This window comes from Oncorhynchus gorbuscha, linkage group LG18 (assembly GCF_021184085.1).
Source record: "Oncorhynchus gorbuscha isolate QuinsamMale2020 ecotype Even-year linkage group LG18, OgorEven_v1.0, whole genome shotgun sequence".
In the NCBI taxonomy this organism is placed as follows: domain Eukaryota; kingdom Metazoa; phylum Chordata; class Actinopteri; order Salmoniformes; family Salmonidae; genus Oncorhynchus; species Oncorhynchus gorbuscha.
In genome coordinates this window covers 1138651-1160965 of record NC_060190.1, presented here as the reverse complement: position 1 = coordinate 1160965, position 22315 = coordinate 1138651, and the positions used below count along the sequence as shown (strand labels likewise).

The window sequence follows — 22315 nt, the reverse complement described above, 5'->3', positions numbered from 1 at the left end:
ATAATAAGGCAGAACAGTTGAAACTGGAGCAGCAGCACAGTCAGGTGGACTGGGGACAGCAAGGAGCCATCATGTCAGGTAGTCCTGGGGCACGGTCCTAGGGCTCAGGTCCTCCGAGAGAGAGAAAGAAAGAAAGAGAGAATTAGAGAGAGCATATGTGGGGTGGCCAGTCCTCTTCTGGCTGTGCCGGGTGGAGATTATAACAGAACGTGGCCAAGATGTTCAAATGTTCATAAATGACCAGCATGGTTGAATAATAGTAAGGCAGAACAGTTGAAACTGGAGCAGGAGCATGGCCAGGTGGACTGGGGACAGCAAGGAGTCCTCATGTCAGGTAGTCCTGAGACATGGTCCTAGGGCCCAGGCCAGTTGAAACTGGAGCAGCAGCATGGCCAGGTGGACTGGGGACAGCAAGGAGTCATCATGTCAGGTAGTCCTGGGGCATGGTCCTAGGGCTCAGGTCCTCCGAGAGAGAGAAAGAAAGAGAGAAGGAGAGAATTAGAGAACGCACACTTAGATTCACACAGGACACCTGAATAGGACAGGAGAAGTACTCCAGATAAACAAACTGACCCCAGCCCCCCGACACATAAACTACTGCAGCATAAATACTGGAGGCTGAGACAGGAGGGGTCAGGAGACACTGTGGCCCCATCCGAGGACACCCCGGACAGGGCCAAACAGGAAGGATATAACCCCACCCACTTTGCCAAAGCACAGCCCCCACACCACTAGAGGGAAATCTTCAACCACCAACTTACCATCCTGAGACAAGGCCGAGTATAGCCCACAAAGATCTCCGACACGGTACAACCCAAGGGGGGACCCGGACAGGCCGACCACAACAGTGAATCAACCCACCCAGGTGAAGCACCCCCCAGGGACGGCACGAGAGAGCCCCAGCAAGCCAGTGACTCAGCCCCGTAACAGGGTTAGAGGCAAAGAATCCCAGTGAAAAGAGGGGAACCGGCCAGGCAGAGACAGCAAGGGCGGTTCGTTGCTCCAGAGCCTTTCCGTTCACCTTCCCACTCCTGGGCCAGACTACACTCAATCATATGATCCACTGAAGAGATGAGTCTTCAGTAAAGACTTAAAGGTTGAGACCGAGTTTGCGTCTCTGACATGGGTAGGCAGACCGTTCCATAAAAATGGAGCTCTATAGGAGAAAGCCCTGCCTCCAGCTGTTTGCTTAGAAATTCTAGGGACAATTAGGAGGCCTGCGTCTTGTGACCGTAGCGTACGTGTAGGTATGTACGGCAGGACCAAATCAGAGAGGTAGGTAGGAGCAAGCCCATGTAATGCTTTGTAGGTTAGCAGTAAAACCTTGAAATCAGCCCTTGCTTTGACAGGAAGCCAGTGTAGAGAGGCTAGCACTGGAGTAATATGATCAAATTTTTTGGTTCTAGTCAGGATTCTAGCAGCCGTATTTAGCACTAACTGAAGTTTATTTAGTGCTTTATCCGGGTAGCCGGAAAATAGAGCATTGCAGTAGTCTAACCTAGAAGTGACAAAAGCATGGATTAATTTTTCTGCATCATTTTTGGACAGAAAGTTTCTGATTTTTGCAATGTTACGTAGATGGAAAAAAGCTGTCCTCGAAATGGTCTTGATATGTTCTTCAAAAGAGAGATCAGGGTCCAGAGTAACGCCGAGGTCCTTCACAGTTTTATTTGAGACGACTGTACAACCATTAAGATTAAGAGCAGGGGTCTCCCAACCTTTCTGCACTAGAGCAGTGGTCTCCCAACCTTGCTGCCCTAGAGAAGGGGTCTCCCAACCTTGCTGCCCTAGAGCAGGGGTCTCCCAACCTGTCTGCCCTAGAGCAGGGGTCTCCCAACCTTTCTGCCCTAGAGCAGGGGTCTCCAACCTTTCTGCCCTAGAGCAGGGGTCTCTCAACCTTTCTGCCCTAGAGCAGGGGTCTCTCAACCTTTCTGCCCTAGAGCAGGGGTCTCCCAACCTTTCTGCCCTAGAGCAGGGGTCTCCCAACCTTTCTGCCCTAGAGCAGGGATCTCCCTTTCCTTTCTACCCTAGAGCAGGGGTCTCCCAACCTTTCTGCCCTAGAGCAGGGGTCTCCAACCTTTCTGCCCTAGAGCAGGGGTCTCCAACCTTGCTGCCCTAGAGCAGGGGTCTCCAACCTTGCTGCCCTAGAGCAGGGGTCTCCAACCTTTCTGCCCTAGAGCAGGGGTCTCCAACCTTTCTGCCCTACAGCAGGGGTCTCCAACCTTTCTGCCCTAGAGCAGGGGTCTCCAACCTTGCTGCCCTAGAGCAGGGGTCTCCCAACCTTTCTGCCCTAGAGCAGGGGTCTCCCAACCTTTCTGCCCTAGAGCAGGGGTCTCCCTTTCCTTTCTGCCCTAGAGCAGGGGTCTCCCAACCTTTCTGCCCTAGAGCAGGGGTCTCCAACCTTTCTGCCCTAGAGCAGGGGTCTCCCAACCTTGCTGCCCTAGAGCAGGGGTCTCCAACCTTGCTGCCCTAGAGCAGGGGTCTCCAAGCTTTCTGCCCTAGAGCAGGGGTCTCCAACCTTTCTGCCCTACAGCAGGGGTCTCCAACCTTTCTGCCCTAGAGCAGGGGTCTCCAACCGTTCTGCCCTAGAGCAGGGGTCTCCAACCTTGCTGCCCTAGAGAAGTGGTCTCCCAACCCTGCTGCCCTAGAGCAGGGGTCTCCAACCTTTCTGCCCTAGAGCAGGGGTCTCCAACCTTTCTGCCCTAGAGCAGGGGTCTCCAACCTTTCTGCCCTAGAGCAGGGGTCTCCAACCTTTCTGCCCTAGAGCAGGGGTCTCCCAACCGTTCTGCCCTAGAGCAGGGGTCTCCCAACCGTTCTGCCCTAGAGCAGGGGTCTCCCAACCGTTCTGCCCTAGAGCAGGGGTCTCCCAACCGTTCTGCCCTAGAGTAGGGGTCTCCAACCTTGCTGCCCTAGAGAAGGGGTCTCCCAACCTTGCTGCCCTAGAGCAGGGGTCTCCCAACCTTGCTGCCCTAGAGCAGGGGTCTCCCAACCTTTCTGCCCTAGAGCAGGAGCACACGGACCATCTGTGAGTGGAACTGTGAAGACTGTCGAGGTGGGAGAGTTAACCGTCAACTCGTAATTGTTTATTCCACTTTCCATTTGGCAATGCGAACATCAGTAACCTCTACATAATGTACCATCAAATACATATAGAATTATATACCCTGGACTCTGACATTGCTCATCCTAATATTTCTATATTTCTTAATTCCATTATTTTACTTTTTAGATGTGCAGGTATTGTTATGTATTGTTAGATATTACTGCACTGTTGCACATCTGATAAATGTGTGCATTTGACCAATAAAATTTGATTTAATTTGTTGTTGCTGGAGTGTCTTGGTCAGTTTAGCACAGAAAATGCCACCCTCGTCAACCTGTCACCTAATCATGCCTAATGACCTTATTGGCTGTAAGAGAAAACATAACACCTGGTTGTTTTTAAATAACTTATTTTGAAATTGTTTGCCAGAATAAACAATGTTATGAATATTTGTCGAAACTGCGTTACGCACTCCAGTCAACAGATTGCGATGTGAGTCTTTCATGTGGTGCTTCTTGCGTGACGTCTAATCTAGTGGACGGAACTGGAAGCTTCTTCAACGACCAACAAGGCTACTGATTCAACCATTTCGGTAGCTTGCTAGTCAACATAAAATCGAATCATTGAAGCTCTTTAGACCATTCTTGTGTATATTAATCAGTGTTTAAAAGACAATTGTGTGTACGTATTAACGTAAAATTAATTTGCTTGTAGAATTGACCAATTTGTTAAAAAAAGGTATACCAGCACTAGGCTAGTCGCAAATGCTAACTAGCTACCTAGCTAACATCCCCGACCATGAGTTCACTAAGCTACTCCCCCTGCTAAAGAACAGGTCTTCTGGATGGAGAAAGAAGCTCTGGGTCTTAACTTTGTCGTAAAAGAAGAGGAGGATATTACAGTGAAAGAAGAGGAGGATATTACAGTGAAAGAAGAGGAGGATATTACAGTAAAAGAAGAGGAGGATATTACAGTGAAAGAAGAGGAGGATATTACAGTGAAAGAAGAGGAGGATATTACAGTAAAAGAAGAGGAGGATATTACAGTGAAAGAAGAGGAGGATATTACAGTAAAAGAAGAGGAGGATATTACAGTGAAAGAAGAGGAGGATATTACAGTGAAAGAAGAGGAAGAAGCTTTCAGAGTGAAAAGGGAAGAAGAAATCACATTGAAAGAAGAAAATGTTACAGTGAAAGACGAGAAAGAACCTTTTGGAGTGAAAGAGGAAGAGGGGATAGAGGCTGTCACAGCGAAAGAGGAAGAAGGGATAGAGGCTGTCACAGTGGAAGAGGAAGAGGGGATAGAGGCTGTCACAGTGGAAGAGGAAGAGGGGATAGAGGCTGTCACAGTGGAAGAGGAAGAGGGGATAGAGGCTGTCACAGTGGAAGAGGAGGTGGTAGACGCTTTCAGAATTAAAAGGAGGAAGAGGATGTTACAGTCCAAGACGTGAACGAGCCTTTTGGGGTGAAAAGGGAAGATGGGGTAGAGGCTGACACAATGGAAGAGGAGGTGGTAGACACTTTCAGAATTAAAAAGGAGGAAGAGGAGGCAATCACATTGAAAGAAGATGTTCCTACAGTGAAAGAAGAGAAAGAACCCCTTGGAGTAAAAGAGGAAGAGGAGGCTATCACATTAAATGAAAAGGAGGATGTTCTAATGGAAGAAGAGGAAGAACCTGTTGGAGTGGAAGAGAAGGTTATCTCAAAAGAGGAAGACGTTTTGGGAGTAAAAGAAGGCGGGGATGAGGAGGACGAGCCTGAAGATCCGAATAACACAAGTGAGTACCGTCTTAAAACAGGGGCACAAGCTATGCAGTTGTTGAACTAATGTGTGGTTTTAAAGGGGCATTCTACTGATGTTCTACACATGAATATGTGGTTCAGTACTGTAGGAATTGTTGAAGGAGCTCTCTGTGATTGTTCCATACATTTGGGGATTTTTAAAGTAATGACATATATGCCTTGCTCGAACTTAGACCCCTTTATTCGTGATTTAATGTATTAATAAGATTGGGTCTCTTGCATTCCATAGCGACTGCGTTGGATTACTTACGACCAAATCCGTATCCGTGTATCGATGAATATCCATAGTCAGTATGCAGTGTTTCTTTAATAAAAGGTCGTCCCTTACATCACCGAGCGGTGCCCAGGAAATATTGTTTTTGTTAGACGCGACCACCTCCCGTGGTCTACGTTTGGGCCAATAAAGGAGGTCGGTGTAAATTTGTGATACGTTCCAACAGGAATCTGTAACAAAAACAGGATTCAGAATAAGATACCGGGTAGAGAGTGGGTTATTTCATTACGTTTTTTCACTCACCACGTTTATCCCTTCTGGTAGTCTACGGACAAACATTAAGAATAAGCTAGGTGGTGAGTTGATGCCTATTCAGCAGCTAGTTAGCCAGGTGGTGAGTTGATGCCTATTCAGCAGCTAGTTAGCTGGGTGGTGAGTTGATGCCTATTCAGCAGCTAGTTAGCTAGGTGGTGAGTTGATGCCTATTCAGCAGCTAGTTAGCTAGGTGGTGAGTTGATGCCTATTCAGCAGCTAGTTAGCTAGGTGGTGAGTTGATGCCTATTCAGCAGCTAGTTAGCTAGGTGGTGAGTTGATGCCTATTCAGCAGCTAGTTAGCTAGGTGGTGAGTTGATGCCTATTCAGCAGCTAGTTAGCCAGGTGGTGAGTTGATGCCTATTCAGCAGCTAGTTAGCTAGGTGGTGAGTTGATGCCTATTCAGCAGCTAGTTAGCTAGGTGGTGAGTTGATGCCTATTCAGCAGCTAGTTAGCTAGGTGGTGAGTTGATGCCTATTCAGCAGCTAGTTAGCTAGGTGGTGAGTTGATGCCTATTCAGCAGCTAGTTAGCCAGGTGGTGAGTTGATGCCTATTCAGCAGCTAGTTAGCTAGGTGGTGAGTTGATGCCTATTCAGCAGCTAGTTAGCCAGGTGGTGAGTTGATGCCTATTCAGCAGCTTTAGCTAGGTGGTGAGTTGATGCCTATTCAGCAGCTAGTTAGCTGGGTGGTGAGTTGATGCCTATTCAGCAGCTAGTTAGCTAGGTGGTGAGTTGATGCCTATTCAGCAGCTAGTTAGCTGGGTGGTGAGTTGATGCCTATTCAGCTGCTAGTTAGTTAGGTGGTGAGTTGATGCCTATTCAGCAGTTAGTTAGCCAGAGTTGATGCCCAGCAGCTGTTAGCTAGGTGGTGATTGATGCCAATTCCTAGTTAGCTGGGTGGTGATTGATGCCTATTCAGCTGCTAGTTAGTTAGGTGGTGAGTTGATGCCTATTCAGCAGTTAGTTAGCCAGGTGGTGAGTTGATGCCTATTCAGCAGCTAGTTAGCTATCCCAGATTATACCCATTCAGCAGCTATTACTAATGGTGAGATTGATACCTATTCAGCAGCTAGTTAGCCAATGGTGAGATTATACCTATTCAGCAGTTAGTTAGCTAGGTGGTGAGTTGATGCCTATTCAGCAGCTAGTTAGCCAGGTGGTGATTGATGCCTACTCAGCTGCTAGTTAGTTAGGTGGTGAGTTGATGCCTATTCAGCAGCTAGTTAGCTAGGTGGTGAGTTGATGCCTATTCAGCAGCTAGTTAGCTAGGTGGTGAGTTGATGCCTATTCAGCAGCTAGTTAGCCAGGTGGTGAGTTGATGCCTATTCAGCTGCTAGTTAGTTAGGTGGTGAGTTGATGCCTATTCAGCAGCTAGTTAGCTAGGTGGTGGGTCAATTTAGAATTTAACTCATTGAATTGTTTTGCCCTCTGATTGTTAGTGTCTATGGGTTATTGTGTGTAGATTGATGAGGACAATAAATAATTGTATCAATTTTAGAATAAGTCTGTAACGTAACAAAATGTGGGAATAATGGAAGGGGTCTGAATACTTTCTGAATGCACTGCAGTCTGGAAATAAGACAGTATTTAGTTATATTTTCTGAGGTTTAGAGACAAAAGCACTGGTTGTCCCTTCTGTTTGGCATAGTTTCTAGCAGGGCACACTGGTTGTCCCTTCTGTTTGGCATAGTTTCTAGCAGGGCACACTGGTTATCACTTCTGTTTGGCATAGTTTCTAGCAGGGCACACTGGTTGTCCCTGCTGTTGGCATAGTTTCTAGCAGGGCACACTGGTTGTCCCTTCTGTTTGGCATAGTTTCTAGCAGGGCACACTGGTTGTCCCTGCTGTTGGCATAGTTTATAGCCAATCACACTGGTTGTCCCTGCTGTTGGCATAGTTTCTAGCCAATCACACTGGTTGTCCTTGCTGTTGGCATAGTTTCTAGCAGGTCACACTGGTTGTCCCTTCTGTTTGGCATAGTTTATAGCCAAGCACACTGGTTGTCCCTGCTGTTGGCATAGTTTCTAGCAGGGTACACTGGTTGTCCCTGCTGTTGGCATAGTTTCTAGCAGGGCACACTGGTTGTCCCTGCTGTTGGCATAGTTTCTAGCAGGGCACACTGGTTGTCCCTTCTGTTTGGCATAGTTTATAGCCAAGCACACTGGTTGTCCCTGCTGTTGGCATAGTTTCTAGCAGGGCACACTGGTTGTCCCTTCTGTTTGGCATAGTTTCTAGCAGGGCACACTGGTTGTCCCTTCTGTTTGGCATAGTTTCTAGCAGGGCACACTGGTTGTCCCTGCTGTTGGCATAGTTTCTAGCAGGGCACACTGGTTGTCCCTTCTGTTGGCATAGTTTATAGCCAATCACACTGGTTGTCCCTGCTGTTGGCATAGTTTATAGCCAATCACACTGGTTGTCCCTGCTGTTGGCATAGTTTCTAGCAGGGCACACTGGTTGTCCCTGCTGTTGGCATAGTTTATAGCCAATCACACTGGTTGTCCCTGCTGTTGGCATAGTTTCTAGCAGGGCACACTGGTTGTCCCTGCTGTTGGCATAGTTTCTAGCAGGGCACACTGGTTGTCCCTGCTGTTGGCATAGTTTCTAGCAGGGCACACTGGTTGTCCCTTCTGTTTGCATAGTTTCTAGCAGGGCACACTGGTTGTCCCTGCTGTTGGCATAGTTTCTAGCAGGGCACACTGGTTGTCCCTTCTGTTGGCATAGTTGCTAGCAGGGCACACTGGTTGTCCCTGCTGTTGGCATAGTTTCTAGCAGGGCACACTGGTTGTCCCTGCTGTTGGCATAGTTTCTAGCAGGGCACACTGGTTGTCCCTTCTGTTGGCATAGTTTCTAGCCAAGCACACTGGTTGTCCCTTCTGTTTGGCATAGTTTCTAGCAGGGCACACTGGTTGTCGCTGCTGTTGGCATAGTTTCTAGCAGGGCACACTGGTTGTCCCTTCTGTTTGGCATAGTTTATAGCCAATCACACTGGTTGTCCCTGCTGTTGGCATAGTTTATAGCCAATCACACTGGTTGTCCCTGCTGTTGGCATAGTTTATAGCCAATCACACTGGTTGTCCCTTCTGTTTGGCATAGTTTATAGCCAATCACACTGGTTGTCCCTGCTGTTGGCATAGTTTATAGCCAATCACACTGGTTGTCCCTTCTGTTTGGCATAGTTTATAGCCAATCACACTGGTTGTCCCTTCTGTTTGGCATAGTTTCTAGCAGGGCACACTGGTTGTCCCTGCTGTTGGCATAGTTTCTAGCAGGGCACACTGGTTGTCCCTTCTGTTGGCATAGTTTATAGCCAATCACACTGGTTGTCCCTGCTGTTGGCATAGTTTATAGCCAATCACACTGGTTGTCCCTTCTGTTTGGCATAGTTTATAGCCAATCACACTGGTTGTCCCTTCTGTTTGGCATAGTTTCTAGCAGGGCACACTGGTTGTCCCTGCTGTTGGCATAGTTTATAGCCAAGTACACTGGTTGTCCCTGCTGTTGGCATAGTTTATAGCCAATCACATGGGTTGTCCCTGCTGTTGGCATAGTTTCTAGCAGGGCACACTGGTTGTCCCTGCTGTTGGCATAGTTTCTAGCAGGGCACACTGGTTGTCCCTGCTGTTGGCATAGTTTCTAGCAGGGCACACTGGTTGTCCCTTCTGTTGGCATAGTTTCTAGCAGGGCACACTGGTTGTCCCTTCTGTTTGCATAGTTTCTAGCAGGGCACACTGGTTGACCCTGCGGTTGGCATAGTTTCTAGCAGGGCACACTGGTTGTCCCTGCGGTTGGCATAGTTGCTAGCAGGGCACACTGGTTGTCGCTGCGGTTGGCATAGTTGCTAGCAGGGCACACTGGTTGTCCCTTCTGTTGGCATAGTTTCTAGCAGGGCACACTGGTTGTCCCTTCTGTTTGGCATAGTTTATAGCCAATCACACTGGTTGTCCCTGCTGTTGGCATAGTTTCTAGCCAATCACACTGGTTGTCCCTGCTGTTGGCATAGTTTATAGCCAATCACACTGGTTGTCCCTGCTGTTGGCATAGTTTATAGCCAATCACACTGGTTGTCCCTTCTGTTTGGCATAGTTTATAGCCAATCACACTGGTTGTCCCTGCTGTTGGCATAGTTTCTAGCCAAGCACACTGGTTGTCCCTGCTGTTGGCATAGTTTCTAGCCAATCACACTGGTTGTCCCTGCTGTTTGCATAGTTTCTAGCAGGGCACACTGGTTGTCCCTTCTGTTTGGCATAGTTTATAGCCAATCACACTGGTTGTCCCTGCGGTTGGCATAGTTTATAGCCAATCACACTGGTTGTCCCTGCTGTTGGCATAGTTTCTAGCAGGGCACACTGGTTGTCCCTTCTGTTTGGCATAGTTTCTAGCAGGGCACACTGGTTGTCCCTGCTGTTGGCATAGTTTCTAGCAGGGCACACTGGTTGTCCCTGCGGTTGGCATAGTTTCTAGCAGGGCAGATTAGGTTGTCCCTGCTGTTTGCATGGTTTCTAACAGGGCACATTGGTTGTTTGTTCTAAACAGAAATGTTTGCTATGCAGGCTGGCTGTGACCTTGGAGCTTGTTAACACAATCACATCAAACTCTGAAGCTGGAATGACAGCAAACCAGATCAATTTCGTTGGACTTTTTCTCTATTGAAATGTCTTTAAATGGTTCATAATAGTGACGATGATGCTTGGTTTCGATGAACAGAAAAGGTTGCTCTCATCCTGCTTTACATGGTGTAACAAGGTGTAGATCATTAAAATTGCAATATTGTTGGAGAGGCAGATAGTTTATACAAATGTTGCAAACCAAATGTTAGACTAAAAGCATGGGGTGAAAATATCTAGATCATTTTTTCCCAGTGGAGATCATTTATAAATTGCCTGGCTGGGCTGTGAAACAGTGGAGATTAGTTTATGAATTGCCTGCCTGGGCTGTGGGACAGTGGATCATTAGTTTATAATTGCCTGCCTGGGCTGTGGGACAGTGGAGATTAGTTTATGAATTGCCTGCCTGGGCTGTACAGTGGGCTGTGGGAACAATGGATCATGTAGATTTATAATTGCCTGCCTGGGCTGTGGGACAGTGGAGATTAGTTTATGAATTGCCTGCCTGGAATGGAAATGGTATCAACAGTCAAAAAGATATAAAAATGAACAGACTAGGTCTATACTGCTCCTACATGGTGTAACAATACATCATGTAGATGTATATAATGAACAGACTAGGTCTATACTGCTCCTACATGGTGTAACAATACATCATGTAGATGTATATAATGAACGGACTAGGTCTATACTGCTCCTACATGGTGTAACAATACATCATGTAGATGTATATAATGAACAGACTAGGTCTATACTGCTCCTACATGGTGTAACAATAAATCATGTATATAATGAACAGACTAGGTCTATACTGCTCCTACATGGTGTAACAATACATCATGTAGATGTATATAATGAACAGACTAGGTCTATACTGCTCCTGCATGGTGTAACAATACATCATGTAGATGTATATAATGAACAGACTAGGTCTATACTGCTCCTACATGGTGTAACAATACATCATGTAGATGTATATAATGAACAGACTAGGTCTATACTGCTCCTACATGGTGTAACAATACATCATGTATATAATGAACAGACTAGGTCTATACTGCTCCTACATGGTGTAACAATACATCATGTAGATGTATATAATGAACAGACTAGGTCTATACTGCTCCTACATGGTGTAACAATACATCATGTAGATGTATATAATGAACAGACTAGGTCTATACTGCTCCTACATGGTGTAACAATACATCATGTAGATGTATATAATGAACAGACTAGGTCTATACTGCTCCTACATGGTGTAACAATACATCATGTAGATGTATATAATGAACAGACTAGGTCTATACTGCTCCTACATGGTGTAACAATACATCATGTAGATGTATATAATGAACAGACTAGGTCTATACTGCTCCTACATGGTGTAACAATACATCATGTAGATGTATATAATGAACAGACTAGGTCTATACTGCTCCTACATGGTGTAACAATACATCATGTAGATGTATATAATGAACAGACTAGGTCTATACTGCTCCTACATGGTGTAACAATACATCATGTAGATGTATATAATGAACAGACTAGGTCTATACTGCTCCTACATGGTGTAACAATACATCATGTAGATGTATATAATGAACAGACTTGGTCTATACTGCTCCTGCATGGTGTAACAATACATCATGTAGATGTATATAATGAACAGACTAGGTCTATACTGCTCCTACATGGTGTAACAATACATCATGTAGATGTATATAATGAACAGACTAGGTCTATACTGCTCCTGCATGGTGTAACAATACATCATGTAGATGTATATATTGATGAGGAATTTAAAAACTGTATGTTTGAAAGAGTTGGGGCAAAAGGAGTGGCTAATAAGTCTGGCTGCACATCTGGCTGGTTTACATACTGCAAACTGAGAAATGATGTGACCAAACTCAACAAAAATAATCAACTTTATTATGAAGCCAAGATCAATGATATGAAGAATGATGGAAAAAAAACTTGGAATACTTTAAATGAAATGATGGGCAGAAAGACATTCAACTCCATCTTTTATCGAATCAGATGGCATATTCATCACAAAACCATTTGATGTTGCCAATTATTTTTATTATTATTTCATTGGCTAAGTGGGCAAACTTAGGCAGGAAATTCCCACGACAAACAGGGAGCAATTATATTCATGCATAAAAAAAAAAAATAATGAAAGAAAAGCAGTTCATGTTTGAATTATGTAAAGTTAGTGGGAGAGGTGGGAAAATCATTGTTATCGATCAATAATGATAAATCTCCTGGCATTGACGACTAAGATGGAAAGCTACTGAGGACGGAAGCTGACTCTATAGCCACTCCTAAGTTGTCTTTATTATGAATCCAAGATCAATGTTATAAAGAATGATGTAAAAAAAAACATAATGAAAGAAAAGCAGGTATCAAATTTTTTAACGTTAGTGTGGGAGAGGTGGAAAAATTGTTATCGATCAATAATGACAAACCTCCTGGCATTGACAACTTAGGAGTGGCTATAGAGTCAGCTACTGTCCTCAGTAGCTTTCCATCTATCTGTCATATTTTTAATCTGAGCCTAGAGGAAATGATTTGTCCTCCTCAGGCCTGGAAGGGAACCAAAGTAATTCTGCTACCCAAGAGTGGTAAAGCGGCCTTTACTGGTTCTAACAGCAGACCTATAAGCTTGCTGCCAGCTCTTAGCAAACTGTTGGAAAAATATGGTGTTTGACCAATTACAATGATATTTCTCTGTAAACAAATTAACAACAGACTTTCAGCATGCTTATAGAGAAGGGCACACTGACACAAATGACTGATGATTGGTTGAAAGAAATGGATAATAATTAGATTGTGGGAGCTGTACTGTTAGATTTCAGTGCAGCCTTTGATATTGCTGACCATAACCTGTTGTTGAAAAAACGCTATGGCTTGTCAACCTCTGCAATATCGTGGATTCAGAGCTATCTATCTAATTAAACTCAAAGGGTTTTCTTTAACGGAAGCATCTCTAATGTCTAACATGTAAAGTGTGGTGTACCACAGGGCAGCTCTCTAGGCCCTCTACTCTTTTCTATTTTTACCAATGACCTGCCACTGGCATTAAACAAAGCATGTGTGTCCATGTATGCTGATGATTCAACCATATACGCATCAGCAACCACAGCTAATGAAGTCACTGAAACCCTTAACAAAGAGTTGCAGTCTGTTTTGGAATGCATGGCCAGTAATAAACTGGTCCTGAACATCTCTAAAACTAAGAGCATCGTATTTGGAACAAATCATTCCAGAAGTGCTAGACCTCAGCTGAATCTGGTAATGAATGGTGTGGCTGTTGAACAAGTTGAGGAGACTAAATTACTTGCATTACTTTAGATTGTAAACTGTCATCGTCAAAACATATAGATTCAATGGTTGTAAATATGGGGAGAGGTCTAGCCGTAATAAAGAGATGCTCTGCTTTTTTGACACCACACTCCAAAAAGCAAGTTCTGCAGGCTCTAGATTTGTCTTATCTTGATTATTGTCCAGTCGTGTGGTCCAGTGCTGCAAGGAAAGACCTAGTTAAGCTGCAGCTGGCCCAGAACAGAGCGGCACGTTTTTGCTCTTAATTGTAATCAAAGGGCTGATATAAATACTACACATGCCAGTCTCTCTTGGCTAAGAGTTGAGGAGAGACTGACTGTAATCACTTCCTCTTTTACATGAATGTGTTGAAAATCCCAAATTGTTTGCATAGTCAACTTACACACAGCTCTGACTCACACACACTTATCCCACCAGGGGTCATTTCATAGTCCCCAAATCCAGATCAAATTCAAGAAAACGTAAAGAGCCCTTATTGCATGGAACTTCCTTCCATATCATATTGCTCAAATAAACAGCCAACCTGGTTTAAAAAATCTGATAAAGCAACACCTCATGGCACAACCCCTCTCCCCTATTTGATCTAGATAGTTTGTTTGTATGCATTGAGATGTTGGCTACGTGTGCCTTTTACTAAAATGTATGTTGTTCTGTCCTTGAGCTGTTCTTGTCTATTGATGTTCTGTGTTATGTCATTCTGTATTATGTTTTGTGTGGACCCCAGGAAGTAGATGCTGCTTTTGCCAAAGCTAATGGGGATCCGAATAAAATACCAAATATAATGAACGTCCACTCGTGGCGTTCCACATTTGATTTATATTCGTACGAAATTCATTAAATCCTTTTGACATTCAGCACCTTCATTTTCTCTGACGTGGAACTATTGGGCGTTCATGTGCTGCTGGGAAGTGGTAAGTCTGACGTGGAACTATTGGGCGTTCATGTGCTCCTGGGAAGTGGGAAGTCTGACGTGGAACTATTGGGCATTCATGTGCTGCTGGGAAGTGGGAAGTCTGACGTGGAACTATTGGGCATTCATGTGCTGCTGGGAAGTGGGAAGTCTGATGTGGAACTATTGGGCATTCATGTGCTCCTGGGAAGTGGGAAACTCAGAAGTGGGAAGTCTGACGTGGAACTATTGGGCATTCATGTGCTCCTGGGATGTGGGAAACTAGGAAGTGGGAAGTCTGACGTGGAACTATTGGGCGTTCATGTGCTGCTGGGAAGTGGGAAGTCTGACGTGGAACTATTGGGCATTCATGTGCTCCTGGGAAGTGGGAAACTCGGAAGTGGGAAGTCTGACGTGGAACTATTGGGCATTCATGTGCTCCTGGGATGTGGGAAACTAGGAAGTGGGAAGTCCGACGTGGAACTATTGGGCATTCATGTGCTCCTGGGAAGTGGGAAGTCTGACGTGGAACTATTGGGCATTCATGTGCTCCTGGGAAGTGGGAAACTAGGAAGTGGGAAGTCTGATGTGTTCAAGTGCTTTTGATGTCAACAATTCTTCAACCCAATAAGATTTAACATTTAGCTAATAATAAAGTTAGCTAGCTTGCTTAGCATTAACATTGGTCAAACTTAGCCACATTATAAATATTGATAAGGTTGTCATTGTCAAAAATGTATTTTGGTTGAAAAGGTTAAAGGTCAGTGGTAAAACGTCACAACTCAAGTAACATTTTCTCTGAATTTCCCACTTGTAATTCCGATTTAGAGGGTCAGTCATGTGAAATTTCCCACTGGGAACTAGGAGTTTATGATAAGTCCCTGGTTCGAATCCCAAAGCCAACTTGGGGAAAAATCACGTAACCCTAATTGCTCCTGTAAGTCTCTCTGGATAAGAGCGTTGTGCTAAATTAGTCAAATGTAAATATTGAGGTATCTAGTCTGGATTTAACCTCATAAGAAGATAGTTGAATCATATGGAGGTTTCATTTTGGTCTCTCTGTTTAACCATATACTCTGTCTTTGGCAGGAGAGAGACCAGACTCTTACTCTGACAGCGGGAGTACTTCAGCGGAACCAGACCCAGAGATGCCCAAACCAGTGAAACCACACCACTGCTCCCAATGTGGAAATACATTTTTCTCATCAGGGGACCTGAAAAAGCATAAGAGAACACACTCTGTAGAGAGGCCTTTCCAATGCTCTCAGTGTGGAAAGCGATTTATCCAGGCATCACATTTGAAAGAACATAAGAGAATACACACAGGAGAGAAGCCTTTCCAATGCTCCCAGTGTGGAAATAGTTTTACCCGGTTAAGGGGCCTGAAAAGGCATAAAGGAATACACACAGGAGAGAAGCCTTACCACTGTTGTCATTGTGGACAGAGTTTTAGGTGGTTAGTGACCCTGAAAACACATGAGAGGACACATACAGGAGAGAAGCCTTTCCAATGTTCCCAGTGTGGGAATGCTTTTACACGGTTAGAGAAGCTGAAAGAACATGAGAGAATTCACACTGGTGAAAAGCCTTTCCAATGCTTGCAGTGTGAAAAGAGATTTATCCAGTCATGGAATCTCAAAGAGCATGAGAGGATACACACAGGGGAGAAGCCTTTCCAATGCTTCCAGTGTGGAAAGAGTTTTACCCGGTTAAGGTACCTGAGTAAGCATAAAGAAATACACATGGGAGCGAAGCCTTACCCCTGTTCTCATTGTGGACAGAGTTTTAGGGGGTTAGTGAGCCTTAAAACACATGAAAGAATACACACAGGAGAGAAACCTTTCAACTGCTCTCAATGTGGAATTACTTTTACCTTGTTAGGGAGCCTGAAATCACACCAGAGGACACATGATAAAAGCCATACCACTGCTCTCATTGTAGAAAGAGAACATGAAATCACATGATCGAATATAGAGTCGGGGCCATATTTGCGAACATAAGCAAGCATATGAAGTTAAATGGTTTTCATGCACAAGATGCATATCAACCAATGAAAAGTGTTGATTCACTTACATGTGACTGACCGCTAATGAAATCAAACACATGAATGGAATGTTATCAAACACATGAATGGAATGTTATCAAACACATGAATGGAATGTTATCAAACACATGAATGGAATGTTATCAAACACATGAATGGAATGTTATCAAACACATGAATGGAATGTTATCAAACACATGAATGGAATGTTATCAAACACATGAATGTTATCAAACACATGAATGGAATCAAACACATGAATGGAATCAAACACATGAATGTTATCAAACACATGAATGTTATCAAACACATGAATGGAATCAAACACATGAATGGAATGTTGTCAAACACATGAATGGAATCAAACACATGAATGGAATGTTATCAAACACATGAATGGAATCAAACACATGAATGGAATGTTATCAAACACATGAATGGAATGTTAAACACATGAATGGAATGTTATCAAACACATGAATGGAATGTTATCAAACACATGAATGGAATGTTATCAAACACATGAATGGAATGTTATCAAACACATGAATGGAATGTTATCAAACACATGAATGGAATGTTATCAAACACATGAATGGAATGTTATCAAACACATGAATGGAATGTTATCAAACACATGAATGGAATGTTATCAAACATGAATGGAAGGTTATCAAACACATGAATGGAATGGAATCAAACACATGAATGGAATGTTATCAAACACATGAATGGAATGTTATCAAACACATGAATGGAATGTTATCAAACACATGAATGGAATGTTATCAAACACATGAATGGAATGTCATCAAACACATGAATGGAATGTCATCAAACACATGAATGGAATGGAATCAAACACATGAATGGAATGGAATCAAACACATGAATGGAATGGAATCAAACACATGAATGGAATGTTATCAAACACATGAATGGAATGTTATCAAACACATGAATGGAATCAAACACATGAATGGAATGTTATCAAACACATGAATGGAATGTTATCAAACACATGAATGGAATCAAACACATGAATGGAATGTTATCAAACACATGAATGGAATGTTATCAAACACATGAATTGAATGTTATCAAACACATGAATGGAAGGTTATCAAACACATGAATGGAAGGTTATCAAACACATGAATGGAAGGTTATCAAACACATGAATGTTATCAAACACATGAATGGAATGTTATCAAACACATGAATGGAATGTTATCAAACACATGAATGTTATCAAACACATGAATGGAATGGAATCAAACACATGAATGGAATGTTATCAAACACATGAATGGAATGTTATCAAACACATGAATGGAATGTTATCAAACACATGAATGGAATGTTATCAAACACATGAATGGAATGTTATCAAACACATGAATGGAATGTCATCAAACACATGAATGGAATGTTATCAAACACATGAATGGAATCAAACACATGAATGGAATGTCATCAAACACATGAATGGAATGTCATCAAACACATGAATGGAATGGAATCAAACACATGAATGGAATGGAATCAAACACATGAATGGAATGTTATCAAACACATGAATGGAATGTTATCAAACACATGAATGGAATGTTATCAAACACATGAATGGAATCAAACACATGAATGGAATGTTATCAAACACATGAATGGAATGTTATCAAACACATGAATGGAATCAAACACATGAATGGAATGTTATCAAACACATGAATGGAATGTTATCAAACACATGAATGGAATGTTATCAAACACATGAATGGAAGGTTATCAAACACATGAATGGAAGGTTATCAAACACATGAATGGTATCAAACACATGAATGGAATGTTATCAAACACATGAATGTTATCAAACACATGAATGGAATGTTATCAAACACATGAATGGAATGTTATCAAACACATGAATGGAATGTTATCAAACACATGAATGGAATGTTATCAAACACATGAATGGAATGTTATCAAACACATGAATGGAATGTTATCAAACACATGAATGGAATCAAACACATGAATGTTATCAAACACATGAATGGAACGTTATCAAACACATGAATGGAATCAAACACATGAATGGAATGTTATCAAACACATGAATTGAATGTTATCAAACACATGAATGGAAGGTTATCAAACACATGAATGGAAGGTTATCAAACACATGAATGGAAGGTTATCAAACATCAAACACATGAATGGAATGTTATCAAACACATGAATGGAATGGAATCAAATCAAACACATGAATGGAATGTTATCAAACACATGAATGGAATGTTATCAAACACATGAATGGAATGTTATCAAACACATGAATGGAATGTTATCAAACACATGAATGGAATGTTATCAAACACATGAATGGAATGTTATCAAACACATGAATGGAATGTTATCAAACACATGAATGGAATGTTATCAAACACATGAATGGAATGGAATTATCAAACACATGAATGGAATGTTATCAAACACATGAATGGAATGTTATCAAACACATGAATGGAATCAAACACATGAATGGAATGTTATCAAACACATGAATGGAATGTTATCAAACACATGAATGGAATGTTATCAAACACATGAATGGAGTTATCAAACACATGAATGGAATGTTATCAAACACATGAATGGAATGTTATCAAACACATGAATGGAATGTTATCAAACACATGAATGGAATGTTATCAAACACATGAATGGAATGTTATCAAACACATGAATGGAATGTTATCAAACACATGAATGGAATGTTATCAAACACATGAATGGAATGTTATCAAACACATGAATGGAATGTTATCAAACACATGAATGGAATGTTATCAAACACATGAATGGAATGTTATCAAACACATGAATGGAATCAAACACATGAATGGAATGTTATCAAACACATGAATGGAATGTTATCAAACACATGAATGGAATGTTATCAAACACATGAATGGAATGTTATCAAACACATGAATGGAATGTTATCAAACACATGGAATGTTATCAAACACATGAATGGAATGTTATCAAACACATGAATGGAATGTTATCAAACACATGAATGGAATGTTATCAAACACATGAATGGAATGTTATCAAACACATGAATGGAATGTTATCAAAAACATGAATGGAATCAAATCACACATGAATGGAATGTTATCAAACACATGAATGGAATGTTATCAAACACATGAATGGAATGTTATCAAACACATGAATGGAATGTTATCAAACACATGAATGGAATCAAACACATGAATGGAATGTTATCAAACACATGAATGGAATCAAACACATGAATGGAATGTTATCAAACACATGAATGGAAGGTTATCAAACACATGAATGAATGGAATGTTATCAAACACATGAATGGAATGTTATCAAACACATGAATGGAATCAAACACATGAATGGAATTTATCAAACACATGAATGGAATCAAACACATGAATGGAATGTTATCAAACACATGAATGGAATGTTATCAAACACATGAATGGAATGTTATCAAACACATGAATGGAATGTTATCAAACACATGAATGGAATGTTATCAAACACATGAATGGAATGTTATCAAACACATGAATGGAATGTTATCAAACACATGAATGGAAACACATGAATATCAAACACATGAATGGAATGTTATCAAACACATGAATGGAATGTTATCAAACACATGAATGGAATGTTATCAAACACATGAATGGAATGTTATCAAACACATGAATGGAATGTTATCAAACACATGAATGGAATGTTATCAAACACATGAATGGAAGGTTATCAAACACATGAATGGAAGGTTATCAAACACATGAAGGTTATCAAACACATGAATGGAATGTTATCAAACACATAAATGGAATGTTTGATACCATTCCATTCACTCCATTCTGGCCATCATTATGAGCTGTCCTCCCCTCAGCAGCCTCCACTGATCTGTAGTAGATGTTAGGTATGTTTTAAATTGTCACCCATAAACATTCTGAACTAAGCAACGCTTGGTTTCCTTTTTACGTCTCAATATAATGTTTTTCTTTAATAAAATAAATGAAAAATATACGTTTTTTCTGAATTTATTTTACTTTCCCTCAATTTCGTTACCCTCTCAGATGGCGATGTGCATCTTTCAGGTGATGCTGCTAGTGTGACTTATAAGCTTATTTACAATGACGGCCTACACCAGCCAAACCTGGACCACCCTGGGGCAATTGTACGCCGCCCTATGGGACTCCCAATCACGGCCGGTTTTGATACAGCCTGGAATCGAACCAGACCCTTCTGAGTATTCCCTACAATACTTTTATTCCCTACAATACTTTTAAAGGTAATTGTTGGGGACATTTATTTGACCTTGGAACATGTTTTAAAAAACCCAAATTTAATACAAATGTCACTTAAATATGAATAATTGTTCATGTTTAGAAAAGTCTTTTTCATGTATAATTAATGAATACAAGTTATTGACACGCTATTTAGAAAAATGTAGACATTCCAGAACTCCGGGAAGTTTTTGTGTTGCTGACGAGACTCAGAGCTAGTGCCGCTTTCAAAACATTTGGGAACTCGGAAAAATACGTGGTCAAATCATAACGTCAGGTATCTTCAGGTCGGAAAGTCGGAGCTCTAGAAAGAGGCCCGAGTTCCCAAGTTGGAATTCCGAGTTGAACGACCGTTCAAATCGACTTTTCCCAGTCGGAGCTAGTTTCCCCCCCTTATTTCCCAGTTGTGTTGAACGCACTGAATCGGAAGTCGGAGATTTCCGAATTCCCATTTGTTTATTACGCGGCATAGAATTGTACCGCAGGAATCACAGAGGACAGATGCTGTGGTGGCGACTGCAGAGAAGTACTTGGGTGTATGAGATTTTACTGCAGAAGAGTTACAAGGTGTTTTGAGCGATAGTGTCCCGTCCTCCCAGGCTGCTGTCCTGGTGGAGGATCAGATATGGCCAATGTAATGGAATAGTGATGAGTTTTTAATGGATGTTGGGTTAGTTGCTAGGTCTTTTTTTTCAGATGAAAGAATTCATACTACAGAGTAGGCTAACACACAGCCATACAATAGGTGGCGGCATAACACCTATAACATTTGTTTGCAGACCGCCATAATACCAAAGAAGAAGCAGACGCTGCTCTTGTCAGCCATCTCGTTAGCTTGCTAGCCAACATAGCCGAAACATTTGAGCCCTTTAGACACTTTCAGTGACGGTTATCCGCTGTGTTTGAACTTTAAACCCACTTCTGTCGTATCTACTAGTTACCCCATTTACTGTCATATGTACGCTGTTGTTGTAGGTCAGCTGGCTGGCTTGTTACATTGGCAGTAGCACTAGGCTAGTCGCCAATTCTAACTAGCTAGCTAAGTGACATCCACGACCATGACTTCACTGAGTTACTTGCACCCTGCTAAAGAAGAGGAGGCTGGGCGGAGGAAGAAGCTCTCGTGAAAGTGGAGAGGAGGCTGTTTCAGTAGACATGTCAGTGAAAGAAGAGGAGGCTGGGCGGAGGAAGAAGCTCTCGTGAAAGTGGAGAGGAGGCTGTTTCAGTAGACATGTCAGTGAAAGAAGAGGAGGCTGGGCGGAGGAAGAAGCTCTCGTGAAAGCGGAGAGGAGGCTGTTTTCGTAGACATGTCAGTGAAAGAAGAGGAGGCTGGGCGGAGGAAGAAGCTCTCGTGAAAGTGGAGAGGAGGCTGTTTCAGTAGACATGTCAGTGAAAGAAGAGGAGGCTGGGCGGAGGAAGAAGCTCTCGTGAAAGTGGAGAGGAGGCTGTTTCAGTAGACATGTCAGTGAAAGAAGAGGAGGCTGGGTGGAGGAAGAAGCTCTCGTGAAAGTGGAGAGGAGGCTGTTTCAGTAGACATGTCAGTGAAAGAAGAGGAGGCTGGGCGGAGGAAGAAGCTCTCGTGAAAGTGGAGAGGAGGCTGTTAAACAAGAAGTAGAGGATGAGGGTGTTTCAGTAGACGTTTCAGTGGAAGAGGCTTTCAGAGTGAAAGAGGAGGATGCGGTTTTTGTAGTGAAAGGAG

The 22315-nt window shown here is 42.5% G+C and overlaps 1 protein-coding gene across 1 annotated transcript; it reads left to right on the top strand.

Annotated features, from left to right (window-relative positions):
- Window positions 1–4476: 4476 nt before the first annotated feature.
- Window positions 4477–16417, top strand: LOC124002760 (gastrula zinc finger protein XlCGF8.2DB-like). Its single transcript, XM_046310482.1, has 2 exons — window positions 4477–4820; window positions 15304–16417. The coding sequence occupies exons 1-2, from the start codon at window positions 4541–4543 to the stop codon at window positions 16176–16178; spliced, it is 1155 nt and encodes a 384-aa protein (XP_046166438.1). The 5' UTR covers window positions 4477–4540; the 3' UTR covers window positions 16179–16417.
- Window positions 16418–22315: the final 5898 nt, after the last annotated feature.